The 27451-nt window shown below is 42.0% G+C and overlaps 1 protein-coding gene across 1 annotated transcript in view; it reads left to right on the forward strand.

Moving 5' to 3' along the window:
* Positions 1 to 27451, forward strand: part of mtus2a (microtubule associated tumor suppressor candidate 2a) — a 36975-nt gene that overhangs the window by 6617 nt on the left and 2907 nt on the right. Inside the window, exons 3-7 of the mRNA XM_073479646.1 lie at positions 2547 to 2791; positions 17398 to 17566; positions 21587 to 21682; positions 25302 to 25489; positions 25902 to 26027. Coding sequence (XP_073335747.1) covers positions 2547 to 2791; positions 17398 to 17566; positions 21587 to 21682; positions 25302 to 25489; positions 25902 to 26027 — 824 coding nt within the window. The remainder of the gene's footprint in view (positions 1 to 2546; positions 2792 to 17397; positions 17567 to 21586; positions 21683 to 25301; positions 25490 to 25901; positions 26028 to 27451) is intronic.

The raw sequence follows: 27451 nt of genomic DNA on the forward strand, positions 1-27451 counted from the left end.
GGCTGAAGGGAGAAAACTCCAAGCCCGGGAAAACACCAAGGGTTTTCTGATTTATGATGCGTTTTTCAAATTTAATGAATTCTAGTCCTCTTTTGGTACTTTGGGTACAAACTGTGGAGAAAGGCATTGACAAACCTAGGGGAAACACATACGAAAGAGAGACAAAAAGTAGGACCAAAATAAAATACAGAAAGAGAGATGGACAGTCAAATTTAAAGGGGCACTATATAGTTTTGGAGAAAAAATTCTAACTCATAATTTTAATATTTACAATATTAGTGAGGGAATAATACAAACTCAGAAATATTTATATTTTCCATAACTGAATAAACAAGCTGATCTCAGAGGAAAATAAGGTCCCAGAACGCTGTTTGAAGCTAGAGTGGGGGCAGGGTCCGCCACATATAAACAAAGTAAAACAGTATGGGTGTTGTCCTTTAAAGTCAGTTTGTTTATTTAGTTTATTCAGTCATGAAAACGAACAGAGTTTGTTTATTTAGTTTGTTTAGGCATAAAAAAAAAATCGGTCAATGAATTTCTTTCTCTTCTTATTAAACTGTCTTCCCCAAAACTACATAGTGCACCTTTAATAATTATATCTCCTTTCCTCTTTAGAGTCTCATGAATAATGTGCGTTTTCATTTCGCTGGAGCACAGGTCTGTGACATCGAGGCTAAAGTGGATGTTTGTCAGGCTCACTCCTCTCCCTCGTCTCTCAGAGGAGCTGAATGGAGTGGAGGGGGGCGGGAGGGAAATGAGGACATTTATCTTTAATGATCCTGACCTTCTCACTCAAGAGCAGCAAGCTCCAATCTAATAAACAGACCATGTGGCACACAGGCAGATATTGAAGAAGGTACTGATGATGCTGGAGGCGAGCGTTGGAGACTTTTCTCCCTCCTTCCTGCCCCACTTTGTTTCTCACAGAGCTTGTATTCTCCCTCTTAGAGTTTTGTCTTGTTTTGCTGTGGTGGTTACCCTGTGGCATGCACTGGAGCACCCAGCTGTGCCAAATAGAGAGGAAAGGAGGGCTGCCCACCTTATCTCTGCAGCCAGCAGGGGATAATGCTCCTCTTCAGCCCAGGATCTAAACCTTGTGCTGCAGGCTCGGGCGGCCAAGATGGGTCTTCTCTCCAAGGCGCAGGGATTTGCCCACTGCCCACTGTGTGTGTGTGTGTGCCTCAGTTGTTCATGCCTGCACATTTCATCTGTTTTGCTGTGGGAAACCATAGATAACAGAGAGAGAGGATTTCTTCCCATTGCTCACTGACAATAGCTGCCGCTATGGAGCTGTGATTACTTTTTTATCCTCCCTTTCTATCTTTGATTCGCTGTCTTTTCTTTCTCTTCCTCTGTGAAGACGTTTTCTCTCCTCTTAATTGTCTTCTCTCTTTTAATCCAGCTTTCATTTGAGCCTTCTGGACTCAGGAACGAGGAATTACTGATCACGTAATGAACCATAAACACAGGCAAATGCAACGTATGTAAGACACATCTAAAGATCTAAACTGTGGGTGTCACATGGAATGTCATAACAGTGTCGGCATTAGAGATATTGCTGGCCACCAGCCCGGTCTGCAAGCATGGCCAGAGCCAAAAGCAGCTGTTGGCAGGTTGTTGTATGTACAGTTATTATATTTGCTTGCTGTACCAGTCGGAGTCGTGACACAGAAACTTCCTGGTGCCCACTAAGTGCTTAGTCAACGCAGGATGATGAATGATTCACAGGGGAAATAAACATCATAGCTATGCTGGATCCCCTGCATTTTGTTGGTATGTGAGTGGTGGTTAATGAGTTTACAGTAGTCATTTAAACACACACACACAGCACACGCACCATATGCTGCGTCTCAAGTTGAAATGCAGGGATGGATGAGTTTGTTTATCATTGTCTGGCTGCTGCCTATAGTCCCCGTCTGGATAATATCAGTTAAGCTAAGGACACTACATGTAGATTTTAAAGGGACAGTTCACCCCCAAATCAAGAATCAATATTTTTCCTCTCACCTGAAGTGATATTTCTCTATCTAGATTGTTTTGCTGTGAGTTGCTGAGTTTTGGAGATATTTCTCCCTTCTCTTGAATATAATGGAACTAGATGGCACTCAACAGAAATGTCTCTTTCCAGAAATCATGACCCAGTTACTGAAGATAATCCACAGAACATGTTGAGAGTAGTTTCATGTGGGAACTATTTTCTTTCTACCAAACCAAACCCTGCTCGTGGTCCAGAGGCTAGCTAATTAAATAAGCTGTACAATGAAGCTCGGTAGAAAAAAAAAGGGTTGAGTTTTTCAAATGTATATATATATATTTATATATATATATATTTATATATTCATGTATATAAAAAAATGTTTTGGGCACTTTGAGCACCACAAGCCGAGTGCCACCTAGCACTAAAAAGATGTACTAAAAGATGTATGTTTTTATTTTGGGGTGAACTGTTCCTTTAACAGTGTTCCTTTCTGAATTGCTTTCTGTATAAAAATTATCTAATACTACATAAAAAAGCATGCTTTCTTCATTTTGTGTTTTTCTAACAGATGAGGTCTTCACCCACCATGCTCCTGCTCCTCTTCCTCAAGCAGCAGCAGCAGCTCAGCCCCAGGCTGCAGCCTCCCGCTCTCTGCTTCCCAAAGCGAGCCAGTCTGGTCTGCGCCCACCCGGCTTCAGCTCCAGCCGCCTCCCCGCGGGCCGCCTCGCAGCCTTCGGCTTCGTCAGGAGCTCCAGCGTGTCCTCCGTCTCCTCGGCCCACTCTGCCGACAGCACGCAGAGTGACCCCTGCAGGACAGCCCACCGTGAGTCTGCTCAATGCAAATCTGTTGTGCTACCATTTGTGAGATTTGATTCTTCTTTTCAGCATGTGTCTGTCTTTTTTTGTTTACAATGTGTTGGTATCTATTTATTAATCCCAATGGTGCTTTCACAAACAGCCAGTTTATCACTACATCATGAGCACACCATTACCATCATCGGGCTGTCTTTATTGCCGTATTCCCCTCATGAATATAGTTTGCATAAACAGCCCCCTCCCACATTCATTATGTTACAGTTTGCTTTCTTTTTCCTGAGCTCTATCCCGCCTACAGTTTAATCTTCACGCTGTATTTTCATGAACCAGCTCCAGGTCAACAACAACTGTTGAGCTGCAGCAATTTTGAAAAGCACATTTTCGTTTGTGCATGTTTCAGACATGATTGGCCCAAAAAATTACACTAATATTAGTTCATTCAAATCCTTTCCATTAAGACTAGAGGTCAGGACATTGTGACATTGTTACTAATTTCTTCATTTGCTCTAGGGTGATTCTTAAAGTCCCCCTTCACTCAAAAATGTGTTTTTCATGTTCCTACAGTTGAGCGTTTCACTGAGTGGATTGATGTACGTGCAGAGTTTTCAAACTTTGAAACTTTAGAAGGTAAAGATAACACAGCACATGAAGTCATTCCTCAGACTCATCAGTAGTTTGACAGGCTCTTATTATTTCCAATGTGCTGCAGATTCAGTCAGCATTAGCAGAAATAACAGTGTAGCGTGCTTGGTTTTGATTCTCACAGTCATTGAGAACAGGAGGTTTACTTACAGCTGTGATTTCAGAGCTGCTCTGCAGGCTGGTCGGTTAGTTGGCTGAATTCGTGGCGGCTTGCATGTGTTTTTAATGTGACCTACATAAGGAATGCTTGTTCTTCCTCTCCCAGTTACAGTTGACGTAAGCACCTCCACTCTCACGCATGTCAGGCCCCCTGTTATGTCATCACTCCTTACCCTCGTTACACCCCCCCCCCCCCCCCTTGTGTTCAGACTTGTTTCATCCCTCTTCTCTCTCTCTCTCTCTCTCGCTCTCGCTCATTGGTTGACAATGAATACAGACTGTGCATTAATGTGGGGGTGGCGCTTTTTTCAGCTGGTGTTGAGCAGAGAAAAGAGGACTCCCTTTGGGGCTCCAGGGGAGAACATGGTTATTTCTTTAAAGAAAGAAAAATAAATGTTGAGGTTTTCATTTTTGAAAAGCTTTTCCATATCTGTTTCAGTGATTTATCTTTCTTTATTTCTCCATGTTTGGGTCAAAACATGATAGGGGAAAGGCTTTAATCGAGTAGTGCTCTAATTGCATAGTGAGTATTGACAAAATATGTTGTTGTGTGTGTGTGCAATAGAGCTGAAATGATTAGTCAATTTATCGATAAACAAAATATTAATCAACTATTTTGATCATCAGTTAATGTTTTTTAAGCAAAAGTACCAAACATTTAATAGTCCCAGCTTCCTAATCGTATGACAAGGAACGGGTTATTAAACAGTCTAGATATAATACTGATGCCTGGAGATGGCCTACATAAGCAAATGAGGCCATGAGCGAGAAGACTGGCCATTTCTATATAGTTATCATAGTTATTCTTAATGTCTGTCACAAGGTCAGAGTGTAACTTATATGGGTTGGATAAGGCATAAAATGAAAACTAACTGGTGGTAGCTGATGGTACGGTACGGCACAATAATAGAGTCACGCATTGTCACCATTGTCAGAACTACAGTACATAGTCACAAAATAATATTAAAGGAGACATATTATGCTCATTTTCATTTTGGGTCGCTACTAGAATAGGTTTTCAAAAAACACATCAGTTTTCTCGTACAGCAGCATTATATTCCCACTCTGTCTGAAATGCTCTGTTATAGCTCCTGTCTCTTTAAGGCCCCCCTCCTAAACATCCAGTTTGCTCTGATTGGTCAGCTGACACATGCCTGAGCCAGCACCGCTAACAACAACAGAGCAGCTGTGCTAAATCAGTTCTTATGTGCCAAAATAGCTGCTTGGCAAAAATTACGCAAATGTGTGACTCAGTGTTGAATATGGAGTCAAGAAGTCAAAGGCGGGACTACTGACGAGGCGTTTCAGGAGCAGTGTTTTCTGTGGGAGAGAGGAGCTTCTGTTGGTGCGGACTTTGACCTTTTTAACTTTCAAGATCTTTTGTCATGCACAAGGACCTGTATAAAACACTGGAGGGGAGGGGGAAAAAACAAACAAAAAAGCATATGTCCCCTTTAGAAACAACATTTCTATTTCACACTAGCCAGATCAAGATCTTTACAACGGGAGGTGCTCATTTTGACTTTTTATGAATAATTAATCACTTAATTAAACTGGTAAAAGACAAGTGTGGTTTGCACAATGTAATGGCTGTAGAATAATGACACCATCAGCATTTAGATTGGTTTCCTATAGACCTAACTTTCAAGATGCATTTTTGTCTGGCACAGGGCACAACTTTTCTGGGGAAACTGAAGTCAGTCTGGCAGCCTGGCATCATTTACATCTGCTTTCACGTCTCCATTGCTGACTAAATGAATCATAATAATCAGCAGAATAATTAGTGGATTAGTCCATAATGAAAATATTTGTTAGCTGCAGTCTTTTTGTGCAACAATAGCAAGATGCAACACTTCTCTTCTTCTCGTCTTTCTCATGTTCTTATTCTTATATGCTATTAATTGCTCAAAGTATAAATTCCCTCCAGCATCTAAAGTAAATATGTCAAGTCAAAATGTGATAAGATCAGTGTGTTGTATAGCAGTACGGTAATGAACCACAGAACACGGTTTCCATGGCACTTGGATGATGGTATGCCACAGACTGCAGCCAGCGGCTGTATTTTTTTACTTTTCTATTTTTGAGCCAATGCAACATAATCAACAGTATTAAATTTACCCCTCCTTTTCCTCCAGATAATAACTTCATTTGTATCGTACTTTTCCAAATAAATTATCCTGCTAATATCACTAACATGAATCAATGTGATGAGATTCAGGCGAGAGAAAAGTCTCTGCCACACCAAAAGATCTGAGTTCATCCCCATGAATGTACATCAGACTGAATCTGACTCTTTACTGTAACAAGTGCATCCACTAAGATAAAATATAAAATATAACAGCAACCTCTGGCATGTTGTCCATTTTATGCCGCCGCCAATTTTAATGTGCAGAATTCCTTCGGTAATCTATCACCCCTCATTCTCTGTCGGCATTTTGTCCATTTTATATTACCTGTCAACCACACAAACATGCACACACACACACACACATGCACAGACACACTCACCAGGCACAGAAACACCTGCCAGCACAACGAGAAAAAGCTAGAAGTTTTTAAAAGTAGTGCCTGCAGCAGAATGTTCCTCTTCCTGCTGCTGCTCAGAGCTCGGTGAGACCAAAATGGAAGAACGGGTGATAGACATGAGAGGCAAAAGATTAAGGGCCTTTGATGTTCACTCCTGTGAGTGTGTGTGTTTGTGTGTATGTGTGTGAGAAGATGAGAGAGGCAGGAGGATGGGAGGGAGAGCAAGAACATTTACTTCCTCTTTTGACTCAGTGTGGTGCTTGTGACCTTTAGCTGTGAGGCATTTGAACTCTCCGCTCTATTTGAACCTTCCAGACCAAAGTGGGCTTGACTGTAGATACTGCTCTCTCTCTCTCTCTCTCTCTCTCTCTCTCTCTCTCTCTCTCTCTCTCTCTCTCTCTCTATCACCTCTTCTTTCCCAGTGAGAGAGCACTTATTGGGCTTCAACAAGAGGGTTATCTGATGGCCTTTTCTCGAACCTTTCTTTGGGAAATTGGGGAAACTTTTTTTTAATGTTATAAAAATAAACCACCACAGTCATCATACATTTGGCTGTTCGGATTGTCCCCTGTAGAACCATCATTACTGTGTATGAAACAAAGCCTCCAAATCTGAAAAGTGAACCTAATGCCGAAGGACGACTCCACTGGTTCCAAAAAGACCTCCAATTGTATGTAAGCTTATGAGAAAATGAGCCTACTTCTCACTTGATTTACTGCATCAGTAAACACGGTCCTAATCACTTTATGGTCTCAGTCATTAGTTTCAGTTGTTATTCAATACAGCATGATGTCCATTTTGGACTGGGATTATCTCATTAAGGGTAAATAAGATGATAAGACAGGGTATGATTGAGATCCACCCTCACTTCTGGCTCGACGACGGCCATAATGCCAAATTTGAGGCATTAAAACAGTTCTCCACAAACAAATAGGTGACGTCACGGTGGGTTTACACTTGGTCGGAGCTTTAACCTCAAACCTTAAAGTTTTTTGTTGTTGTTGTTTTTGTCCTAGGGCCAATTTAGAAAGGCTGAAATAACCGGGTTGACATTTCATTCAAGCCCTTCCCTGATTTGAATTTTAGATATCATCAATTTATCCCCAAAAAATGCATTTTGAAATCCTTATGTAGCCCCAGGCACCATGTGAAATATTAGAGTGTTTCTGACTGACTGCACAAACCCATTTGTAGGTGAAAATGTTGTTTTTCGCAGCAAGACGGTGAAACACCGATGGGGACAGAAAAGTTAAGTAGCACTCATGAGAGCTGGTAAACAATCTTCAGTTAATTTCCAGAGGCTCAGTCTCTGTTTAACCTACATGTATTTGTAAATGCGTGCACAAACAGGTCAGTGTTGGGAAGTGTGCATGCGGTGATTGTTTGCGATACCTGCTTTTCCTCCACCACCCGGGGATCTTTGGCCCCTCTCACTGTGCTGCAACTCAGATCAAGGAACAGACAGATTGACAGATGAGTTCTCACACATCCTTCCATCAAGGATGTCGGGGGAGCCGCAGCAGCCCGGTACCTCCTTCTGTAACACAGAGAAGAAAGCCCAGGCTCAGTTGTTCGTTTTCCCCATTGATCAGTGAGCAAAGTGGACTCCATTAGGGCCCTGGATGATGCGGATGGGAGAAATCATTAAGGAATAGAGCGATAGGGAGGAGAGAAATGCTGCGCTAAAGTAAAGTGGGTTAGAGGAAGTATCCCCAGAGTTTAAACTCCCGACTGTCGTAGCTTGTCAATCTGCTCTGATCAATCTGCACATGTGTGTATATGTACGTAAATGTGCATGACCAGTTGTGTGTCTGTGGAATACATGGCTTACGAGAACATGCTATGATCTGCCCAGGCATCAGTACATAGTCACAATGTACGATGGTTGGATCATCCAGATTATACACACAAAATGTTTTTTGTTTGTTTGTTTGTTTTGCAGTTTTGGAGAAATCAATGTCCTCTCAAGATTTCTACCTGCAACCCAATAACATGGTCTTAATGGATTTTCTTATTATGGTGCTCTCTGCATTGAAAAATGACATTTAAAAACATGGTAGACAGTTGCTCTGTTGACATCTTATTTCGTTGATTTTCAATGAAAACGAAATTCCAACCAACTGCACTGTATTGAGATGGAGGCAGACATTTCAGACATGTACTTAATATACAGAAAGAAAGAAAAAACGGGAACTGCAATTAAAACAAAACTATATGAATAACTTCATACCACTAGAGGTGATGAAGAATATTCTTGGGGGGGGTTTTTTGAGTGTACCAACCAAGTCACCCATTGGTTTGTGGACTACTGTTTTGTTTTTTTGCAGCAGGAGCCACAAACTGTGGTAGTAGCTAGATAGCTTCTGCAGATTCTTATCTCTTTTCTCCTTTTTTTCTCCTCCTTGGATTATTTACAAGATACTATCATATGTGTGTTATTAACACAATATCAATATTTCATTTTGAAATATCACAACAATATTAGTATAGTACAATACCCCTAAGTGGGACTATAATTTACGAAATGAACATTATGCTGTATTGAAGAAGACTTGAAACTAGAGATCATAAAAATGATTAGGAAACTGTTTACTGAGGTAATAAATCAAGCTGGAAGTAGGTTCATTTTCCCATAAGCTTACATATAATTAGACCTCTTTTTGAAACCAGTGGAGTCGCCCCCTGGTGGATATTAGAAAGAAAACAAATCCACTTTCTTGCTTTCTTTCTTTGCTTCACTTTTCAAACCAGAAAGCTTCGTCCATATTTTATAAAGTCAATAGTACTGACACCTTTAATATTGTTGGAGTAATATATTTGAAGTAAAAAAATGAATTGCCTCCAGATATACTGTAGATTACCTGAAGTGAAACAAATCACAGATACAGGAGAGCTATAATGGAAACTCACACAATCACACGGAGGTAACCGAGGTGAAACTGAGCTAAATTGTTATGGCCTTGATTGATTCTTATCGCCTGTTTACTAAGTATGCACAGGTGTATGTGTGTGTTTGTTTAGCATCTGAAGGGCTATAGGTTACTCTCCATGACATTGATTAGCCATTAACCCAATCCTCACTTTAGCCCAGTTGCTGACATTCCCTAAGGTGTTTCAGGGATGTGTGTACGTGCATGTGCATGAGAAAGAGAGGATCCGTGTATGTAAGAAACCGAGGGGACACGTTGCTAATTCCACTGTGATTGACAGACTCCATTACATAGCCGATAAGGGATCCAGCAGAAGGGGGCTGATGAAGCTTGTGCCTTTGAGCCACGCTGACTCCGCGATGGAAATTCAATCGCCAAAACAAACTTTGTGTTATTAGAGGACTCTCACCTCTATCCGTCTTCTCTTTAATGAAATAAGAGTGGAAATCGAATAAACGAAAGGGGGAAACCGAGCCGGCAGCTGACAGGAGACGATGAGCTGAAGGGAGATGCGGCGATAAAAGCGAAATTCAATGAGTCAAAATGAGCAGAGGGGAAACAGAGAGAGAGGAAGGGAGGATGTGAAAGGGAAAAAGAAAACGAGCGGAAAGAGAGAAGCATGGAGAGATTGGCGCAGGGAGGAGAGTGGATGCCATACCCCCAGATGCCATGGCTCAGATCTGCTCTGTGACTCATGCTAGCTCACTGTGAGCAGATGGTTTCTATGGTGCATGTGCGCACACAGATATTCACAAACACACACTGGTAGAGCAGCAAATTAGATGGGCCAATTAGATATGGCTGCCATTCTGCGGCTGAGGAGAGGAAAACTAACATGGCAGGCAGAGGCTTACTGGAGCAGCGGCGTCAGGATGGGCTCAATGGGCCTGTTCATTAACTGATAGAGTCCCAGCGTATTTTATCCAGCTCCATGTTAATCACTGTTTATGAGCTTAACTGATGCTCCAGAGCGACAAAAACATTGGGAATGTGAAAACAAGGGCGTCAAAATCAGATAAAGGTGTTGCTCTTCAATTTACCCAGGGCCGCTAGATACTGATTATATCATCAGAGTTGTGGTGTATGTTAGTATTAGTGTGGGGTTAAAAGGGTTCGACGGCTAAGAAAAATAATCTATGATTCTGCTCGCTCGCTATTCTCTTTTCTGAGCAACCCTCATTTCTGTCTTAATTGCCAATTGATTACTTTTTGTTCCACAGCATGTACAGTGCAGGCTTTTCACCCTAGCTGCTGCCCAGAAAATGTTTTCATCCTCTGAAAATGTAGCCTTTATATTACCACTCACAGTTTACATTTATTTTTGGTCCAGTTTAATGCTCTGCTGTCGCCATCGAAACAAGCCAATTACATCTGTAAATATTCTTTTTGTGGCAGAAATTAGGGAGAGATCTAGTGCACGTGGTTTTCAGATAGCATGATGCAAGATGAGGATTTAACTGAACCATTGGGTCAAGACATGGCCAAAAACATCCAGCAGTTTTGTTTGTCGGTATTGGCTGCTTATTATGACCCATATTTATGTTTATTGTTAGGTGGCGACCTCTAGTGGATGTAGTATTGATGATAGGAGCAAAGGAGGATGGACCCAGACTTTAACCCAGGAGATCGCTGTTTGTATCCAATGTCAAACTAAAAATAATCGCAGACTTATTTTACATTATTTAACATACTTGCTTACATTAGGTTTGTAATATTAATGAAGCTCATTTGACCACATACCATGGCATTTTTCTAAACCTGAACAACAAGTTTTAATGCCTAAACTTAACCAAACTGCAACTGATTTGACGACAAAGGTCCGGTACTTCTGTCACCGGTACTCTCCAAAATATAGTATGTTGTTTTGGGAGTCGTTATTATTAGAATAATGCAATACAAGATGTATTTGTTCTGTTGTGTTTTCATCTGCTAGCAGTGAGCCAGATGTTAAGGTATTTGTTAATGAAACCTTGACCTGATTGATTTGTTTTAGGCTCTTTCCTGCTTTCATTGATGCTTCAGCTAAGCAACTAATGGAACTAGACTGTAGTGCACAAACTTAATCTTTTGAGTCAGATTATTGCATGTCTGGAAAGACGCGTATAGATGTAAACATGCTTTAACACCTGCACCGCCTACAGGAAATGAGAGTTTGTATAGAAGTACAACGCAAAGTGTGTAACAACACTTGTGTGGACCGCAAATACTATCAGCCTGTGGCCTTAAAACACAAAATGCAAACTTGTGAAGATTTTGTAAATGTTTTATTTATACGTCTTTCCAAACATCCGTTGGCTCAGTTTTCTCAGTGTTTCTTAATGTGATGCCAAAACCTTTGGTGATTCTGCACTCTGCTGAATTTACTACGGTAACCTTCACACGGCTCGTGAGGGTCGTGTTTGTGTGAAAATCTCTGTTTCTGTTCACATCTATATTCTACAGAAATCCTGGTGCGAGCAGACAAATGCGAAGCAACACCGGACTACACAAAGTGATTGAGAGGCGCAGCAATAAGCTGGCTCCATGTCGCCTGTACTGTGTGTAGAGCCGGCCCTTTGTCAGGGACACTTGAGCAGGAATGATTCGGCTGTCACTGGAGTTTGAACCCAGGCCGTCTGGTTAAAAGTCAGTCACTTCCATACATAAGTCCTTCTGCTGCCCTCTCTTTCAGTACCAGAACTTCAACTAACTGTACTCTCCTTTTTCTACTTCTGATCTGGTTTAATCCTTCCATAACTGTCGCTCTTGTCCTATAAGCCGGTCCTCGTTAGGGATACTGTACTATTGTGCCCAGCAGACTGTGGGCAGCTCTACTGGATCTTTGTCTCCAGGCAAGATTATACTATGAGTCCAAAAATAACAGAGAGAGTCTGTGATTCATTCAAGTTACTTACAGCACGATACAATTTGACCAGTTTCAGTAAATGTTGCTCTACTGGGGAGGACTATCGCTCTCCTGTTGACCATAAGATGCGAAATACTTCACTTTATGTCCTTCTGGTCGGACCGAACCTTTAATCTCCTCACATCTGGGTCCTGACAGAGGACAAGAGGCCGGTGGATGCTGCTGTCAGCTCCATTGTTACCATCTAATCTATCTCTCAGTCTGCAGCCCAGGTCTGGTCTCTGCAGGGCCATTACTTTGTGTTTTATGTATGCAGTTTTAACCTTGACATTCACACACATCACTGCAGATGCACCATTGTGTACTTGCATTCGCAGACCCTTTTGTTGCCGGGGGAATTAATTGTGTGCAGCACATACTGTAGTCACGCACAGTTTGGAAGTTTTTTTTAAGGTTATGATATTGTTTCTTTTAAAACACTTCAAAACCTTTCACTCCAAAATGAGACATAACGATGACAGAGGATTTTTGCATACACTGAGAGGGAACAATGTGCCCCCTACTGTAAGACTGATGGATAAAGAGTGACAGACATCTTAAACTGGCTTCAAACGGCCGACAGGAAGCAACGATTAATAAACAGGACCCATCATAAGCTCTGATGAATACAATCGTCAAGCTTAATTACACACAATGTCTTCTTGTGTTGAGCGGTGCTGAATGAAGCTGACGTCTGTCCGGAACAGCAGTAAATCTGATCAAACAGCCGCCGTTCAAGTTAGACTTTAAAATCACCTAAACTGAGTTCAGAAGCGCTGTCTGTCTTTAAACAATTGGCATCTGTTTACACCCCAGTTTGAATTTATATCCATGCAAACTTGGTGTACATTTCCATATCATATGGAAAAGACATTTAGAAGTACATGATTAGATTAGAAAGTGTCCTAAAACACATGATTATAGGCAAGCAAAGTTTTCTTCTTCCAAATAGCAAGTTATTCACAATTTTAAATAGCTGTTAATGCCTTTTTGTCATGATTTGCATTTTCAGTTCAGTTATTTCCTGTTTTATTTTCTAGTTCTCTCCTCATGTGCCATGTTCTGCTGTTCACTTCCTCCCTTTGTCCTTTTCATGCCTTTTCTCCTGTTCACCTGTCTTTCATTTGTTAATTAGTCTCTGTCTATTGAAGCCTGTGATTTTCTCCTACTTCTTGAGTCCTGTGTCTCTGGTGTTCCTCGTGTTCCTTGTGTTCCTGTCTGTGTTCCAAGTGCTTCATTGGTTTGTATTTTATTTGGTTTTTGTATTTTTTGCAGGCCACTTCTTTTATTCTCTGATTTGCCGCTGCCTGCTCCTTCTCTTTTTGGTGCATTTTGCTGACTGCCTTTCGTATTTGCACTTTTTTTTTATTTTTCATCGTGAAATTGTTACTTTTACTTCAGGGAAAGGATCTGGGTAGCTCTTCCACTACTGTATTAAACATAAAAAGGCTTAGAAAACAATAAATAAATCAGTTAGGAACAACAAAGTTACTAAATTTCCCCTCCCTCTATCAAACCAACCACCTAGCCTATCCTCTAAACTACCCCCAATGAGTTCATTCCTACCAGATGCTGCTTGGGTGTTTTTTGTTTTTTTTTACGCATACAATACATTTTGGAGTATTCATGTATTTCCCAGAGGCTGTATGTTTTTGAAGGATCAGAGCTATTTCTTTGGCACGTCAGCACTTCATGCTGTGCACCTGAGTGTGTGCTGTAATCAGCCTGGACAGGCTACACCGTGATGAAATCCTCGAGGACAGCAGGAAAGTGTCTTTCGCAGGATGTGAACGTGCTGATTTAGCTGACAAGCACAGAAGTGTTTATGCTGCAGAGAAACGAAACACCTCCGAGGTGTTAGTTTCACAATCACATTAAACCCGGTACTCGTGCAGGTGACGTGCGGCTGCATTGCCACTTTCCTTGAACCGAATACAACAAAGGAAACCTCTGAGAAGTCGGTGTGTAGGACTGCAGAACGATAGTCAGCGTTATTCTACTGGCATTAGTTCTGCTATGAGGTGCAAGCTGCTCCAATAAAATGGCCTCCCACTGAGGTGGAGATAAACCTGCTGTCTTTTGTTCTCAGCTGTTTCTACTTGCTCATAGTCCCTTTTTAATATCTTTGCTGTGTTTCATCCATCATCATAATACGCTAAGCTCGCCACTGGCTCCATTGCACCATCCTTTTATTCCTCTATTGTTTGCTTCATCTTGATGCCATGCAGCCACCCTCTTCCTTCCTTCTTCTTCCGATCCTCCTCACGCCCTGTTATCCATCATCGGCTGGCACTTTGCCAATCAGTGATGCATATCAGCTAGCTTTTACCGCTAATGAAATTCATCCCTTTTTCCTCTCTTTCTCTGAAGCCCCCCGAATTGCACTTTCCTTTTCATCATTCACAGCATTCCTCGGTCTCGTCTCTCTGACTACCCAACGTCATCATTTACTCCCCCTGTCCCTGCTCTGCGCTCTGGGAATTTGTTCGTTCATACTTGACCTATGACTAATGAGCTCACTCCTGTTCATATCAACCAGCCCGTCGATCTGTGTCAACCTGGAATGTTTGAGTGCCAGTCAAAGCATTTGAGATAAACGCGGTGGATATTCTCTCATTTTAAAATCATATTATTTGTTGTTTACAAAGGCAGGTCTTATCATTAACACTCTAACCTGTGAAAGTCCTCACATAGAGGATGTTGACAGCAGTAATTGCTGAGCAGAGATTCCAAGATCATCCGGCCTGGAATCACTGGCCGTGTCCTTGACCGGTTAATGAGGAGAGAAAGCTGTAAACAGCCTCGCTAATCAACTCCTGGAGGAGCTACTGCACGACAAATGAAGCGTTGGGAGTGTAACATCACTAGTATGTGGTGGTGTAGCAACATGAGCAGCACATACACAGAGCACTGAGAAATCATAGACAAGGCATATGTACAACATGTAAATATTTTTTAAAGCTGTTTTTTTTTTTTCTTCATTTTTATCAGTAAGCATTTCAATTCATGTTTACATGGATGAATATCTGAAGCTAAAACTGATTGCGTGTCCCTTTAAAGGTGCCAATGCATTCATGTTGTACAGCTGTTGATCGAATCATCCCTCAAGTGGCAGTTTGTTGCACTAGCTAATGTAGCTAATGCCAGCTAGCTTACGTTATGGTTGCTAACGCTAACTAGCTAACCTTAACGTTGCTAATGTTAGCTGACAAACGTTAACATTGCTAACGCTAGCTAACTTTAATGTTGCTAACGCTAGCTAGCTTAGGGCGGTACAGTATGCTGGGCACATGCAGTTTAACTCATTTTTATGCTTATTTCCAGAAACTGGCCACTACTACGACTGTTGATTGCTGATGGAACACAGATCTACACACAATACCAACAGCATTACACTACTGGCTGACAAACTTGTTATAAGCTGGAACCAACCATCAGAATTCTTACACACAGACATAAACAAAACAATCAGTTTGGACTCGACAAATATTTTAGATTAATTGATTCACAGTCATAATGATAAGCACTGTAGATCTATTATCTTAAAAAAAATATTTGTCTACATAAAACGTTATCAATATGACCTTTAACCCGTGGTTGTTTTTCATAACATGACACATGTCATTAAATACAAGATGTTTTACAAATTAAAATAAGATTGTTTATGAACTTTTTTAGAATATAGTGTGCACATCACGACATGAATGCTGAAATAATATATATTGTGCAGCCCTAACAAATAATAAAACCATCCAAAACACATCTTTGGAATTTCCTTGTTGATGTTTTCATTTGTAGTTGTCAAAAAATATTTTCATAACCCACTGGCACCTTTTTTTCTACCGTAACTGCTCATTACTGACCGAACACATTTGTCAACAATATAATCACAGTCTCGTTGTCGTGGCTGTGTGGTTGTCGTTATACTGCACACCTCTCTTTTGCTGTCACTTGTATGACCTCTAAGCGTTGTCCTGCTCTGCTCCTGTCTCATCTTTCCACAAACATATAATTCTCATCGTCAACTGCTTCAGGCATATTTTCATTTTTTAAAATTACCATCATCAAAGCCCTCCTGGGTCTCAGGAGACAGAGCAGGTCGTTCACTAATCACAGGGCTGATGGTTTGATACCTGGTTCCCCCTGCCCACATGTTAAAGTGTCCTTGGGCAAAACAGTGAACCTCACATTTGAATTTGTGAATGAGAGGAAAATATTGAAACAAAAACACTCACACACCTCAGAGAAAAACATCAGGAAATTAAACTCTTTTAATAAAAAAAGAATGAATTAGATGGTGTGTAAGCGTAATGTGTCCCCTAGTCTCTAAGGACCCGTTTACAATATATGCGTGCATATATATTTATGTGTTGCATGCAATAAATCAGGTCTGCATTTTTAGAGCTAAATTGGCTGGAAATATTGGATTTTATACAATACATGCACCAGTGCCACATGCCTGGCTGCATTATACTGTGAGGTACATTTACCTTTCTTGTCTTGACATATTTCTTTCCTTTTCTTTGTCAAACATACTCTGTCAAGTATACAGAGCGCTGACAAGGGTATGTTGTTGTGTTTTTCTTTTTTTTATGTAAAAAAGAAAGAAAAGGGAGGTGGAATACATTGGTCACTGGAACAATCAACACCAAAGCAGCTCCTCTGAACAGACGAGGCTCCCTGCAGTGTACTATTCTAAGCCTGAGCGCTGGAGACACTTGGCTCTAACATAAGACGAAACCGACCAAATCAAACTCTTCAGCAGCTGTTTTTTTTTTTGTTTTTTTTTTAAATGTTCTTTTGCTATATTTTCCAACATGTACTGATCTCCGAGGATGAGGGGAGATGGAAGTCCTGCGACGTGGCTTAATCACCATCCCACGGCCTCTTACGGGCGGCTTTACATTAGATTGTTTATCCCCGCTTGTCACACGAAGTGCAGGCAATCTGCGGTGTCATTATCGATCGGGGATGAGGAGATGAGCAGGATACACGCAGTGTGTGTGAGAGTGTGCAAGTGTGTAAACTATCCTCTAGTCGTTTGATAGATTATAGCTGCAGCGTAGGCCAGGATGAGCGATGATCAGTGCCCTTCCGTGTGAGTGCGCATTGTATTTTCCTGTGTATGAATGCGCTCATGTGGAGAAGTGTGTGAACATTGTGTGTCAGAATGTGTGTGTGTGTGTGTGTGTGTGTGTGTGCGCAGGATAAGTGTCCAGCTGATTGAGAGAAGCAGCAGCGAGACCCAGAGGTTACAAACCATTTCTCAGTCCAGTGAACCTAAATTAAGACATAACAGGCCTATCAGACTGTAGAAAAAGCAATATGTGTTTAAAAAAAGGAGGAAGAGACGGCAATTGAGATAGGGTTTAGCAAATCAGGAGGGGAACTCTGAAGATATATCCTTACTGCTATGGATTTAAAGACGTTTATAAATGTAAGAAAATCTAATTCTGTGTATTCCAGGTCTGAGTGTGAGCGAGGAGCCTCCTCTTCACAGAGTGACCACCGGCCCTTCGTCCACAGATCACCAGAGAGGGGCACCGTGTCGCAGCAACAGCCTCCAGCCGCCCTCGACCCCCGCCCTGCCCCGACGCTACCTGCCTGCCCAGCCAAGAAGCTCCCCTGGAGGTCAGTCCAAGCATGATTTTTGGTTGGACTTACAGAAATGATTAAAAATGCTTGAAGACTTTTCTGTCAAAATGTGTCTTCCAGTTTGTGCTGCAGCATATTGAAGAAGGAGGGAGCGCACTCAGCCACATAATGTATACAATACAATCTGAGCTGCATGTGAGAGAGAGATGCGGTTTTCCACCTGCAACGGATTGTTTCCTATTGTCACATGCTGTTGTCACATATGTGGCAAACGATTTAATAACCAGTAAGCTATACATGGTGTACAGTATGACGTACTGTATGTACAGTACTGTTAAAAAGGCAATTTTGCATGCAGGTGAGACACCAATCCTTCCAATCCTCATTAAGTTTTGTGGAAAACAGATTTGTCCTTCCATGCATAAAACAGATCAGGTAACGTAGTAAGAAGAGCGAGAAAGGTCACACAGAAACCAAAGGACAACATTGACTTTTTTAAAGTTGAGACCGTGATTTAACAAACATCAACATAACTTACATCACATATGTAACATCATCTTTTCCTCAACCTAACCAAAGTACATCCACTACATGCCTATTGTTGTTACCACAACGACAATGTTAACCAGACCATGGAGCCGATCACAGTGCCTGGCGGGTGCTCCTATCCTGCACTGCATGTCACTTTTTTTTGGCAGCTTTTAGAGGTTTCCTATTAGTATGATGTCCGGATGCGCACGCAAGCCCTGGCTCCAACACTGCTCCAAGGCGATTTCAAAGCGACCGCACCTGTAGTGACCAGTCTCACTAGCGACCAGGAATATTCAGCTTTCTAAAATATCAGGGGTAAACAACAGGTTTCAAATTCAGTTCTTTTAAATCAAAAAGCAAGTACTTCAGTTGTAGACACAGTACAAATGTTAAATAAATAGTACATGGCAAGAAGTCTATGGTAGAAGTAAATAATGCAGTGTTCTCTGTTGCTTTTTCTGGCTCCATATACAGTGTAGCGACTAACTAAGCACAAGCTCCTGCTCTCACAGGTTGTTGAAAGCCATTTTGGGGCATGCTGGAAGCCACTAACTTAACCCCTCAACACTTCACTTGATTTACAAAACCACCCACAGAGCTGTTTCAGAGATATCCAAAGGTGGAACTGCCTTTAGAGGGGTTGTTTCTGCATTTTTTTCATTTCCAATAAAATGTTAAAAATACAAAGAGCCTTTTAGCTTTTAAAGCTATGAAGTATCATAAAACACAAACACCACACACTTTGCGTGTTCTCCGTTCATCTCCTGCCCATAAATCTTTATGAACGTGTTGGGTGTCACCTGTCCCGGTTGATGATGCCTGTACGGTTTGATGAGTAGCGAGGAAGTCCACCGGCAGTGATGCTTTTCACACACAGTTGTATTTTTCACACTTTGGAATTAACACCACAAGCGATGTAGTATCACACTTCACTCGCTCACACTTAATGCATTTCTGTAAACTTTTACAAGGGGCTGATTGAATAAAAGACACAGAACTCTGACATCTTCGCTGCAGTGTGAGCCAGATATCTCAAAAACAAAACACATTTTAGACAGCAAAACAGTGTAGACAATGATGTTGTATTGTTGCCTACAGATTTTTTTCCCCCTCAGCCCAGTCTGTGTATGTAGACAGTGTAGTGGCTATAAGAAAATGTCTCACCCTGTCTGTCTGTAGCCCTGAGCTGATTTTAAATGTGCTGTAAATTATTGATGAAGAAGTATACCTGAGGAGTCCCTGTCAACCTGCAAGTCATGCACACACTCTACTTTTTATCTGTGCTTATCTGTGCTATACATATATTCATTTTCTGAATATATGTATGTAATACAGCACTCGTATATTTTGTCAGACACCCACACACACACACACACATCTATCAGACAGACAACTCCGTCCTGCTGAGCCCCTGAGAGCTGCAGACAAAAACCTGTAGTACAGAGAGCCCACAACAATCTTATACAGGATATAAGGGGCATAATGCTCAGGCTCAATTACAATGCAGACATGCAGACAGACCTGCTCATCACACAATCACAAAATTATAATAATGATGTGCTTGCTCTCAAATTGATTGACAGGTCCTTTATTACAGGGATTTAAACAGGACAAGAAGGTAATCTCTAAATCTGAGTTATTAAAGGACCTGAAAACAACATTTCCTGCCAATTTCCTGCCAAAGTTATGACAGTTATTGTAATTGGTGATTGCAGCACTCCGACCCCTTGATTTCCACAAGCCCATAGTTCATCAAAATTCAGTTTTAACCAGCCCAACCCCAACCCAAACATTTTGACCTCTACGTGGTGTGTTTAATGTCATTCTGGCAGACAGGAGGTAAAAACATTATCCCTGTTAACATCGACTTGATCGCATTGTCATTGTAAGCATGTTAACATGCTTCTGTTAGCTCCGAGCACTGCTGTAGCCTCGTAGAGCGGCTAGCATGGTTGTAGACTCTGAAGTCTTGTTAAATGATCCAGCACATAAAGGGTAACTCCACCAGTTTTACACAAGTGTCAGGTTTACAGGTGTCAAGGGGTACTACTGTATATGAATTTTTTTTAAAAAGTAGTATAAAGCCCTTTGTCTCTCAGTGGCTAAGTTGCATTGTGGGTAACGTAGGTGCCTGATTTTGAAAAGGAGTCCACTGTTTTGGCAAAAAAGTTGGTGCCTACGTTACCCACAATGCAACTCAGATTGGATGCAGCTTCCTCTGGAGCCACACAAAGGCTTTATACTACTTGTTTCACATATGCAGTAGTACTCCCCAAGACCTGTAAACACACTTTAATGAGTAAAATTGGTGGAGATACCCTTTAACTAGCTGTTTCACTGTTTACATCCAATTACATGTATAAATGGCACTAGTATTATTTATTCACAATTTTCTTTTGTAGCTCAGTAAGTGTAAGCAAGATGGTTTGCTGGAGGCCATATTCATTTTCTTACTTCTGACAGACTTTCTCTTTGCTTCCAGTCTCTGTGTTCAGCTTGGCTAAACACCTCACAGCTAACTATTGAACACAGAGAGAAGAGAAAATCTATGTTCTCACCCAACTTTTGGTAAGAGTGTTTGGGAAAGTGTTTGTTCAAAGTAGACCGTACACTCAAACTTCAAATACAGGTTTGATACAGTTTTACTAGTAACAGAACAGTGGTGTGCCAGTGTAAGTGTGTGTGTGTGTGTGTGTGTGTGTGTGTTTGAGTCTTGGGTTCACTCGGCAGTAATGAGTCACTCTGAGAGCCATGTTGGCACAGCCGCACCAACACACACACAGTGAACACACACTCGCACAGTCTCCGTAGACATGGAGTATCTCTCCAGGGTTATTTGGGGGATTTGTTCAGGATCAGAGGCTTCTCTCCCATTACAGGTCTAATTAGTTTCTTTTCAAGGCCTCTCTCCTCGTCTCCTCTCTGCTTCACAACAAATTCCCTGCTAACCTCCTGAAACCTACTTCCCTGTTCACTATCATCATCACCACCACCCCGAGCTCCCTGGGTAATGCATCTCACATTTATTGTTTCAAATCCAGCCACTTTCTCTACTCCCACACACCTCACCAGCTCTGCGACAAGAGTTCCAGATTGTTGCCTGTCTTGGCTGCAAAGTGTGTAATGTCACGGAGAGCTGAGCAGAGCAGGGAGGTGATGGGCACATCTCCCGCAGTATGCTCTGCTTCGCTTTGACCCAAACTCCCGTGGGACATAGTTATACGACGCAGCAGGGGAGGGAGATAGCTGGAGATGAAAGCAGGAGGGTAACAGAGAGATTGAAAAAAGTTGGGAGAGGGAAAAAATCAGCACAGAAATGGAAGAGATGGAAAAAGGAGAGAGTCGACAGGGATGGATGGTTCGTTTGATGCCTGTGTGTGTACGTACGAGGAAGTCTGACTGACATAATGTTATATTTCAGGCAGCTTTTCAGGATGTTAGTGCTACATTTAGTTTGTCGTCTTTTATCGAAATGTCATGGTGTGTTTCTCTGATTAAAGTTGTCGTATCCTTGTTGATTGACAGTCGGCAGGAAGGAGTTTCAGCGTTCAGAGGTCACACGTTCTCTCCCGTCCTCCCCAAAGAGGCTGGCAGTGGTTCCTCCCAAACCGCAGTCCCCAGGTGAGTCTTTTCCCCTGTTACCAAAATACAACATACAAAATACTGTACATACATGAAGTTACTGACATTTGTCTTTCAACCCAATCGCCAGAATAAATGTTGGCAATCTACGTTTCTGCAAACCATGGATATGTTGAAACTTCGCTGTGCCTATGAACTGGTTCGGTTAAGGCACAAAAGCAACTTGGTTGGGGTTAGGAATAGATCCTGTCTTGGCTGTGGCAATATGCAAGAATTTTAGTTTAAAAAGTTAAAAAACTGACAATATTTTAAAAATATGAGTTTTGACATGATGATGTCTATGTATTGTGTTGCAGAGATATCTACAGACGTTAGCATGCTAACCCAGCCTGTCCTGGTCCAAAGCTCCTGTGTTAGCAGTATAAACAGCAACACCATGTCCCCGAGCTCCCAGTCTGAGCTGCTATCTGCACAGCTAACTGAGCTAACTAGGGTGGCTACAGTTACTACTACTCTGGTGATATGTTGCCCCCTATTTGTTTTGAATTCAACAGGTGGCCAATTCTTGCATATTGCACCTTTAAAATACCAGTTTTTGTTGTCACAAGCACAGCTGGAGATGTCCCAATTTCCCGTCAATAATATCCAGTGGTGTCACGTTTACGATTATTGAAACACAGTGATCCCTTTTCAGAAATGTCCAGCGGTTTCACAGTTACAAATGTTGGAACACAGTCTCGGACTGCGGTTACTGGCCTTCTTGCCTATTACTCCACCAGTTACAGGCGAGAACAGTCGGTTCATAAACATGTAACATAAACATGATATGACTCGTCCTGTTTAAATGTAAATATGGTACGTAGCCTTTGCAGAAACATTAACTACCAACATGTTATCCCGGCAACAGGTGAAGTTCAACCAAAGTGGCCAAATTAAGTCTCACACACACACACAGGAACCAAAAAGTCAAAACAATAGACCGTTTTTTTTCACATTTTGACTTGTCAAAGTAGGAAAAGCACAGGTGTTACTAATAACATTAACAATGACTCCATTATGTTCAGGTGTCTTAGTGTGTGAGCGTGAACCACCCTGCACAATACTCTGGATGTCTTCTGTGAAAGAGGCGATTTTCACAGTGGCCGTTTTCACTCGTTCGAGCTAGAAAAGCTTGCACATTAGGCTTTTTCTCGGCAGACATTTTGACCTGTCACACTAAAACACAATCACAGGTGACATTAATGACATAAATTATGGCTGCAGCCTATTCAGTTGTTGCAGCTCCAGGGCTCTGAGGAAATACATGCCGACATACTTAGACACTTGAATAGAAAAGCGTCATCATTAATGTTTCACACCTGTGCCTTTCCTGCAATTTGACATGTCTGCTGTTAAAAAGTAGTATGTCAGAACCCCTGCTGGCCTGTCTACATATGTGCCACCCTTATTAATGAATTCTGCCTGTGTTTGATAAGTTGAAAAGGTTTCGCTCCTCCATTCCGTTACCGCTTTTCAAAATCGGTTTAAAGAAATGCAAACAAGCCGGAGCCTTTTCCCCTACAGCAGAATGATAATGGGTGCAGCCAGACACTCCAGCACTGACTCAGCTTGTAGAGGTATGTCTGGCAATGCGAGACTATCATTTGACTGACCTCCTCCTCCTCCAGCCCACTCTCCCTAACCCTTTCTAAAAATAGTTTTTATATACTGTATACAACCTTTTCATAACGCACTCAAACCCAGAAGCAGCTTGCATTCGTACACTGTTTCTGAGATCTTTTATGTTGCGGTTTGATCCCTGCCGTCTGGACATTTTCTTTCTCTCGGCTCTGTAGGTGGTAAAATCATTTTTTTCACAGGATTGCACAGGGCCTCCCCATCTTTCCTCACAGAGTTGACACGTCTCCTCAGGCTACACCGCTCTCTCCGCTCACTTCACTGTTTCTCACCAAAGTGCTGCTGTTACTGTTCACCCGTGTCTTCACTGCATCTTGTGCTGGACCTCGTCTCCTCCCACGCAGTCGCTAAATAAGAGCATTTTTTCTTCTCTCCGAGTCTGTTGTTTGCTGGTGTTTAAAGTGTGTTGCTCCTACTTGAAGCTGTTCTCGATGGTGTGCCAGAAAAAAATTAAAGCGAAATTTACTGAATAACCGGCCCTTACCACCTTTAGCCAAAGCCAAGCAGCAACACACACACACACACTAGTGTCTGCACCCTGCAGTGTCTGCCATCGCCTTTTCTCATTGTTGCTCGCATCATTATTCCTCCTCCATCAGCTCCTCCGCTATCATCTGCATGCTGCCTTCACACTCAGCCACTAAAACTCATTTGGTATGCACTCAACTCTCCCTAACCTCTCAGGTAGAACCTACAGAAAAACGGAGTGTGTGTGTGTGTGTGTGTGTCTGTCTGTCTGCAAAAAAAGGACATTTACATAAGACTTCTAGTCATTTTTTAAAGACAGGGAATCCTATTGTGCCTTTAAAGACCCTGATGAAGATGTAATATTGAAACATTTGCTGATATTTGCTAGCCAAGCCTAGATTATAGGATGTCATGAAAACACATCTTCCTCTTTTTACCAAGAGAAATCTCCTCCCATTTAGATCTATTTGCACAGATACACTTGCAAGGATATCTTTTCTCTATATTGGCCTTAAACATCCATCACCATCCCAATCATTCACCTCCAGCTACCTCCCCCACTTCTTACTGAATTCTTTGTCTCTTCGCTCTCTCTCTTCTCTCATTTACCCGTGGCCCTCAGCAATCCCCTTATTTTATCCCCCCACCTCCTCCCTCTAACTGACTCATTACCTGGGACCCTGCACCCCAAGCCCAGCCTCACGTTGTCATGGAGACCGTTCCTCATGCCTCAGTGGGCCTGAATGATACGGTCGAGGCAGGTGATGTGGAGCTGCAGTGATTTCGTATATTTCGTGCGCATAGACGTTTAGTCAGAGGGTTTATTTCAAAAGAACGCAGTCGATCCGAGTAATGCTGTGTTCTGATGCTGTGCTTCTCCACAGGCCAATAACGTGTTCACACTTCATGACAAGGTGGCTAACACAGAGGTTAATCTGACTGCATGTGCGTCAACTGCAGCTTAATGGTTTGCATCCCCCCCCCCCCCCGGAGGAGAAATGGCTGTCACATGTTTGTCTGGCCTTTAAATTACCTTCATCATTAGCCTATAGTTAAAACACCATACGAATAATACAAGTTTACGGTGTCTATATATTAGTGGATGCAGCAGCTCGATCATTTCTCGATATGGATCACATTCATCACGAGATTAGGTGGTCCAGCATGAGGGCACACCAGACTGGGAATCACCCCAAGGCCTCCTCTGTAGAAAAGATTCAATTAACTTACGACCATTTATCATGTGAACACAGTCATTAGCAATAGGTCAGGTCAAATCTCCTCTGATTTAATACTCATCAATTTCATTATTATAGTTAGATGTGTCCCAGTTAGATTTAGGAATTAATACATGACTAATTATGGCATAAGGGAGATATCATATATTGTATATTATATTTGAATATTTCCATGTGCTATGTTTTTTATAATGTTTCTCCTAAAAAGACAGTCATGTAGACTAACTTCTGACTTAATTTAATTGTCTGTATTTGTTTTTTTTCTCCCTCCGTAGTCCAGTCTGTGCAGCGGCCCGCAGCAGCAGTGCGAGGGTCGGCTCCCCCGGGGTCCCCTCGCCGCGTTGCCCCCCTGAGGCTGCAGCAGGAACAGCAGGAGAGCCTGCAGAGAGAGAAAGAGGAGGCTCAGCAGAAAGAGAAGGAGAGGCAAGCAGAGGAAAGAGAAAAAGAAGAGCAAAGGCATGAGGTGAGTTGTTGGGAGCAATCCAAGGGCGTGGGTTTTGTTTTAAGCGGAAATTTTCAGCGTAAAACACCTAATTTCCTGCTTCCATATTCTTTTTATTCACCACTTTCTGCAGTCGCTGCATCAATTCATACTAGAAATTTCTTTATTTGTAACAGGAAAACACAAATCAGACACGCAATCTTTAAAGAAAATGGAATAAAAGGCTCTCAGGCTCGCTCAAGCAGTTTGTCAAAATAAAAGTCCTCTCCTCTTCTTTCTTGTTTCTACTCGGGGGCACAAATGCACTTGTCCTTACCCCTCCACCCCCCCCCAAAAAGCTACGCCTGTGGGGAAATCTGCAGCAGCGCTCGGTGCACTGTGCTATTCTTTTTTTATTATTATTATTATTCAGTTTCATTCTTTGTCACTGCAGGTTCAGCGGCTGCAGGGACGCTGTGAGCAGCAGGAGAGGCAGCTGAGAGCGCTCAGAGAAGAACTGAGGAAGACTTCCTTGGGTCTGGAAGCCTTCATTATAACCACTCAGCATTACTGCCTCAAGGTAGCCAGCTTGAATAATACAATGCATACACTCAATAAAATTAATATTGTCTTACACCATGTTAAATATATCCTGCACTTGAGCATGTTGCCCATACACACTTTTATAGTGCTATCATCATCATGTCCTCCATGATCCCACCACTGACGCACAGGACACTCAAACCGACAACGGTGACTCAACCTTTCCATTTACTCGAAGCTTGGATTGTAGAGAGCGCATGCTCACCCACATGTGAACTCAGGAACACATACAGTATTAAACACCATGAGGTGAGATTCACAGCATGGTCGTCCAGCACGATGAGCGGGAGTGATTGCGATTGTGGGAAGGGTCCTCCAGAGTTCAGTGTGCCACAGAGCTCGTTTCATCCGGCTCTCCTTAGCCTCTGAGGTGCTGTAGCTGTAATACTACTGTCATGCTGTCGGGGGACCGTCTGATTTCTTTATGGTCACTGTCTGAGTGCTGCAGTCACTGACTCACAGTGCAGACATAGAAGACAGGAATGGCCTATTTGAGGAGGTTTGAGCTCCCTCTGCTGGCGTCAGCCAGACACAGCAGCTACAGTTTAGCATGTGTGTGTGTGCCCTTTGAGTTGTGAATGTTTATTAATCATATCAATTAGCTATATTTACAGAAGTGTTTTTCCCACATAGCCCATGCAGGTTAATTTCAGATTAATCAGCATATCAGGACCTTGTGTACACTGCAGATAAGCTTTCATAATAGTCCTCTGGTGTCTTATCTTTTCAGTTCTTTTTCAAGGCTAACAGGTTTTGTGGTAGTGTTAGTGGAGGTTAAACATTAATTCTGGAAATCATTAGTCATGATTTTAAAAAAAAAAAGATAGGCACAGGTTTTGTTTTTCCTTCTGGTGTATCTCTAGTTTTAGCCATGCTAGCACATAGCTCCAAAGGTTTGTCCAACACTATGATTAACAACCGAGTGACTGCTGGGCCATTACATTCCCATCAGCCATAGCTGGACTTTGTGTTGGTTAGCAAATGTTAGCCTGCTAGTGTGCTTAACTAAGATGATGAACATGGTATGCTTAACATTATACCTGCTATACATTTACATGTTAGCATTGTGAGCATGTTACCTTGCTTACATTAGCATTTAGCTCAAAGCCTCACAGAGCTGCTAGCATATGGCTGCACATTATAGTCTTGTTACATACAGTAATCAAGTATTTAAAAGTGCAATATGAAAGAATTAGCCACCTCTCAAAATTATACTCCAAATAAATAGGGGGTTAACAAAATACCGGAAGCTAGTTAGCTCAGTTAGCTCAGTTAGCCGTGCAGCCAGCGGTCCAAACTGGGAGCTTGAAGCACCAGAAGTTTTGGTGTTTACACCTCCAGCATAGGAGCTTTGGGCCTGGGTTGGGAAGGGGTTAGCTGGCTAGCATGCTGACCTCAGTA

Source organism: Pagrus major, chromosome 13 (assembly GCF_040436345.1).
Source record: "Pagrus major chromosome 13, Pma_NU_1.0".
Taxonomy (NCBI): Eukaryota; Metazoa; Chordata; class Actinopteri; order Spariformes; family Sparidae; genus Pagrus; species Pagrus major.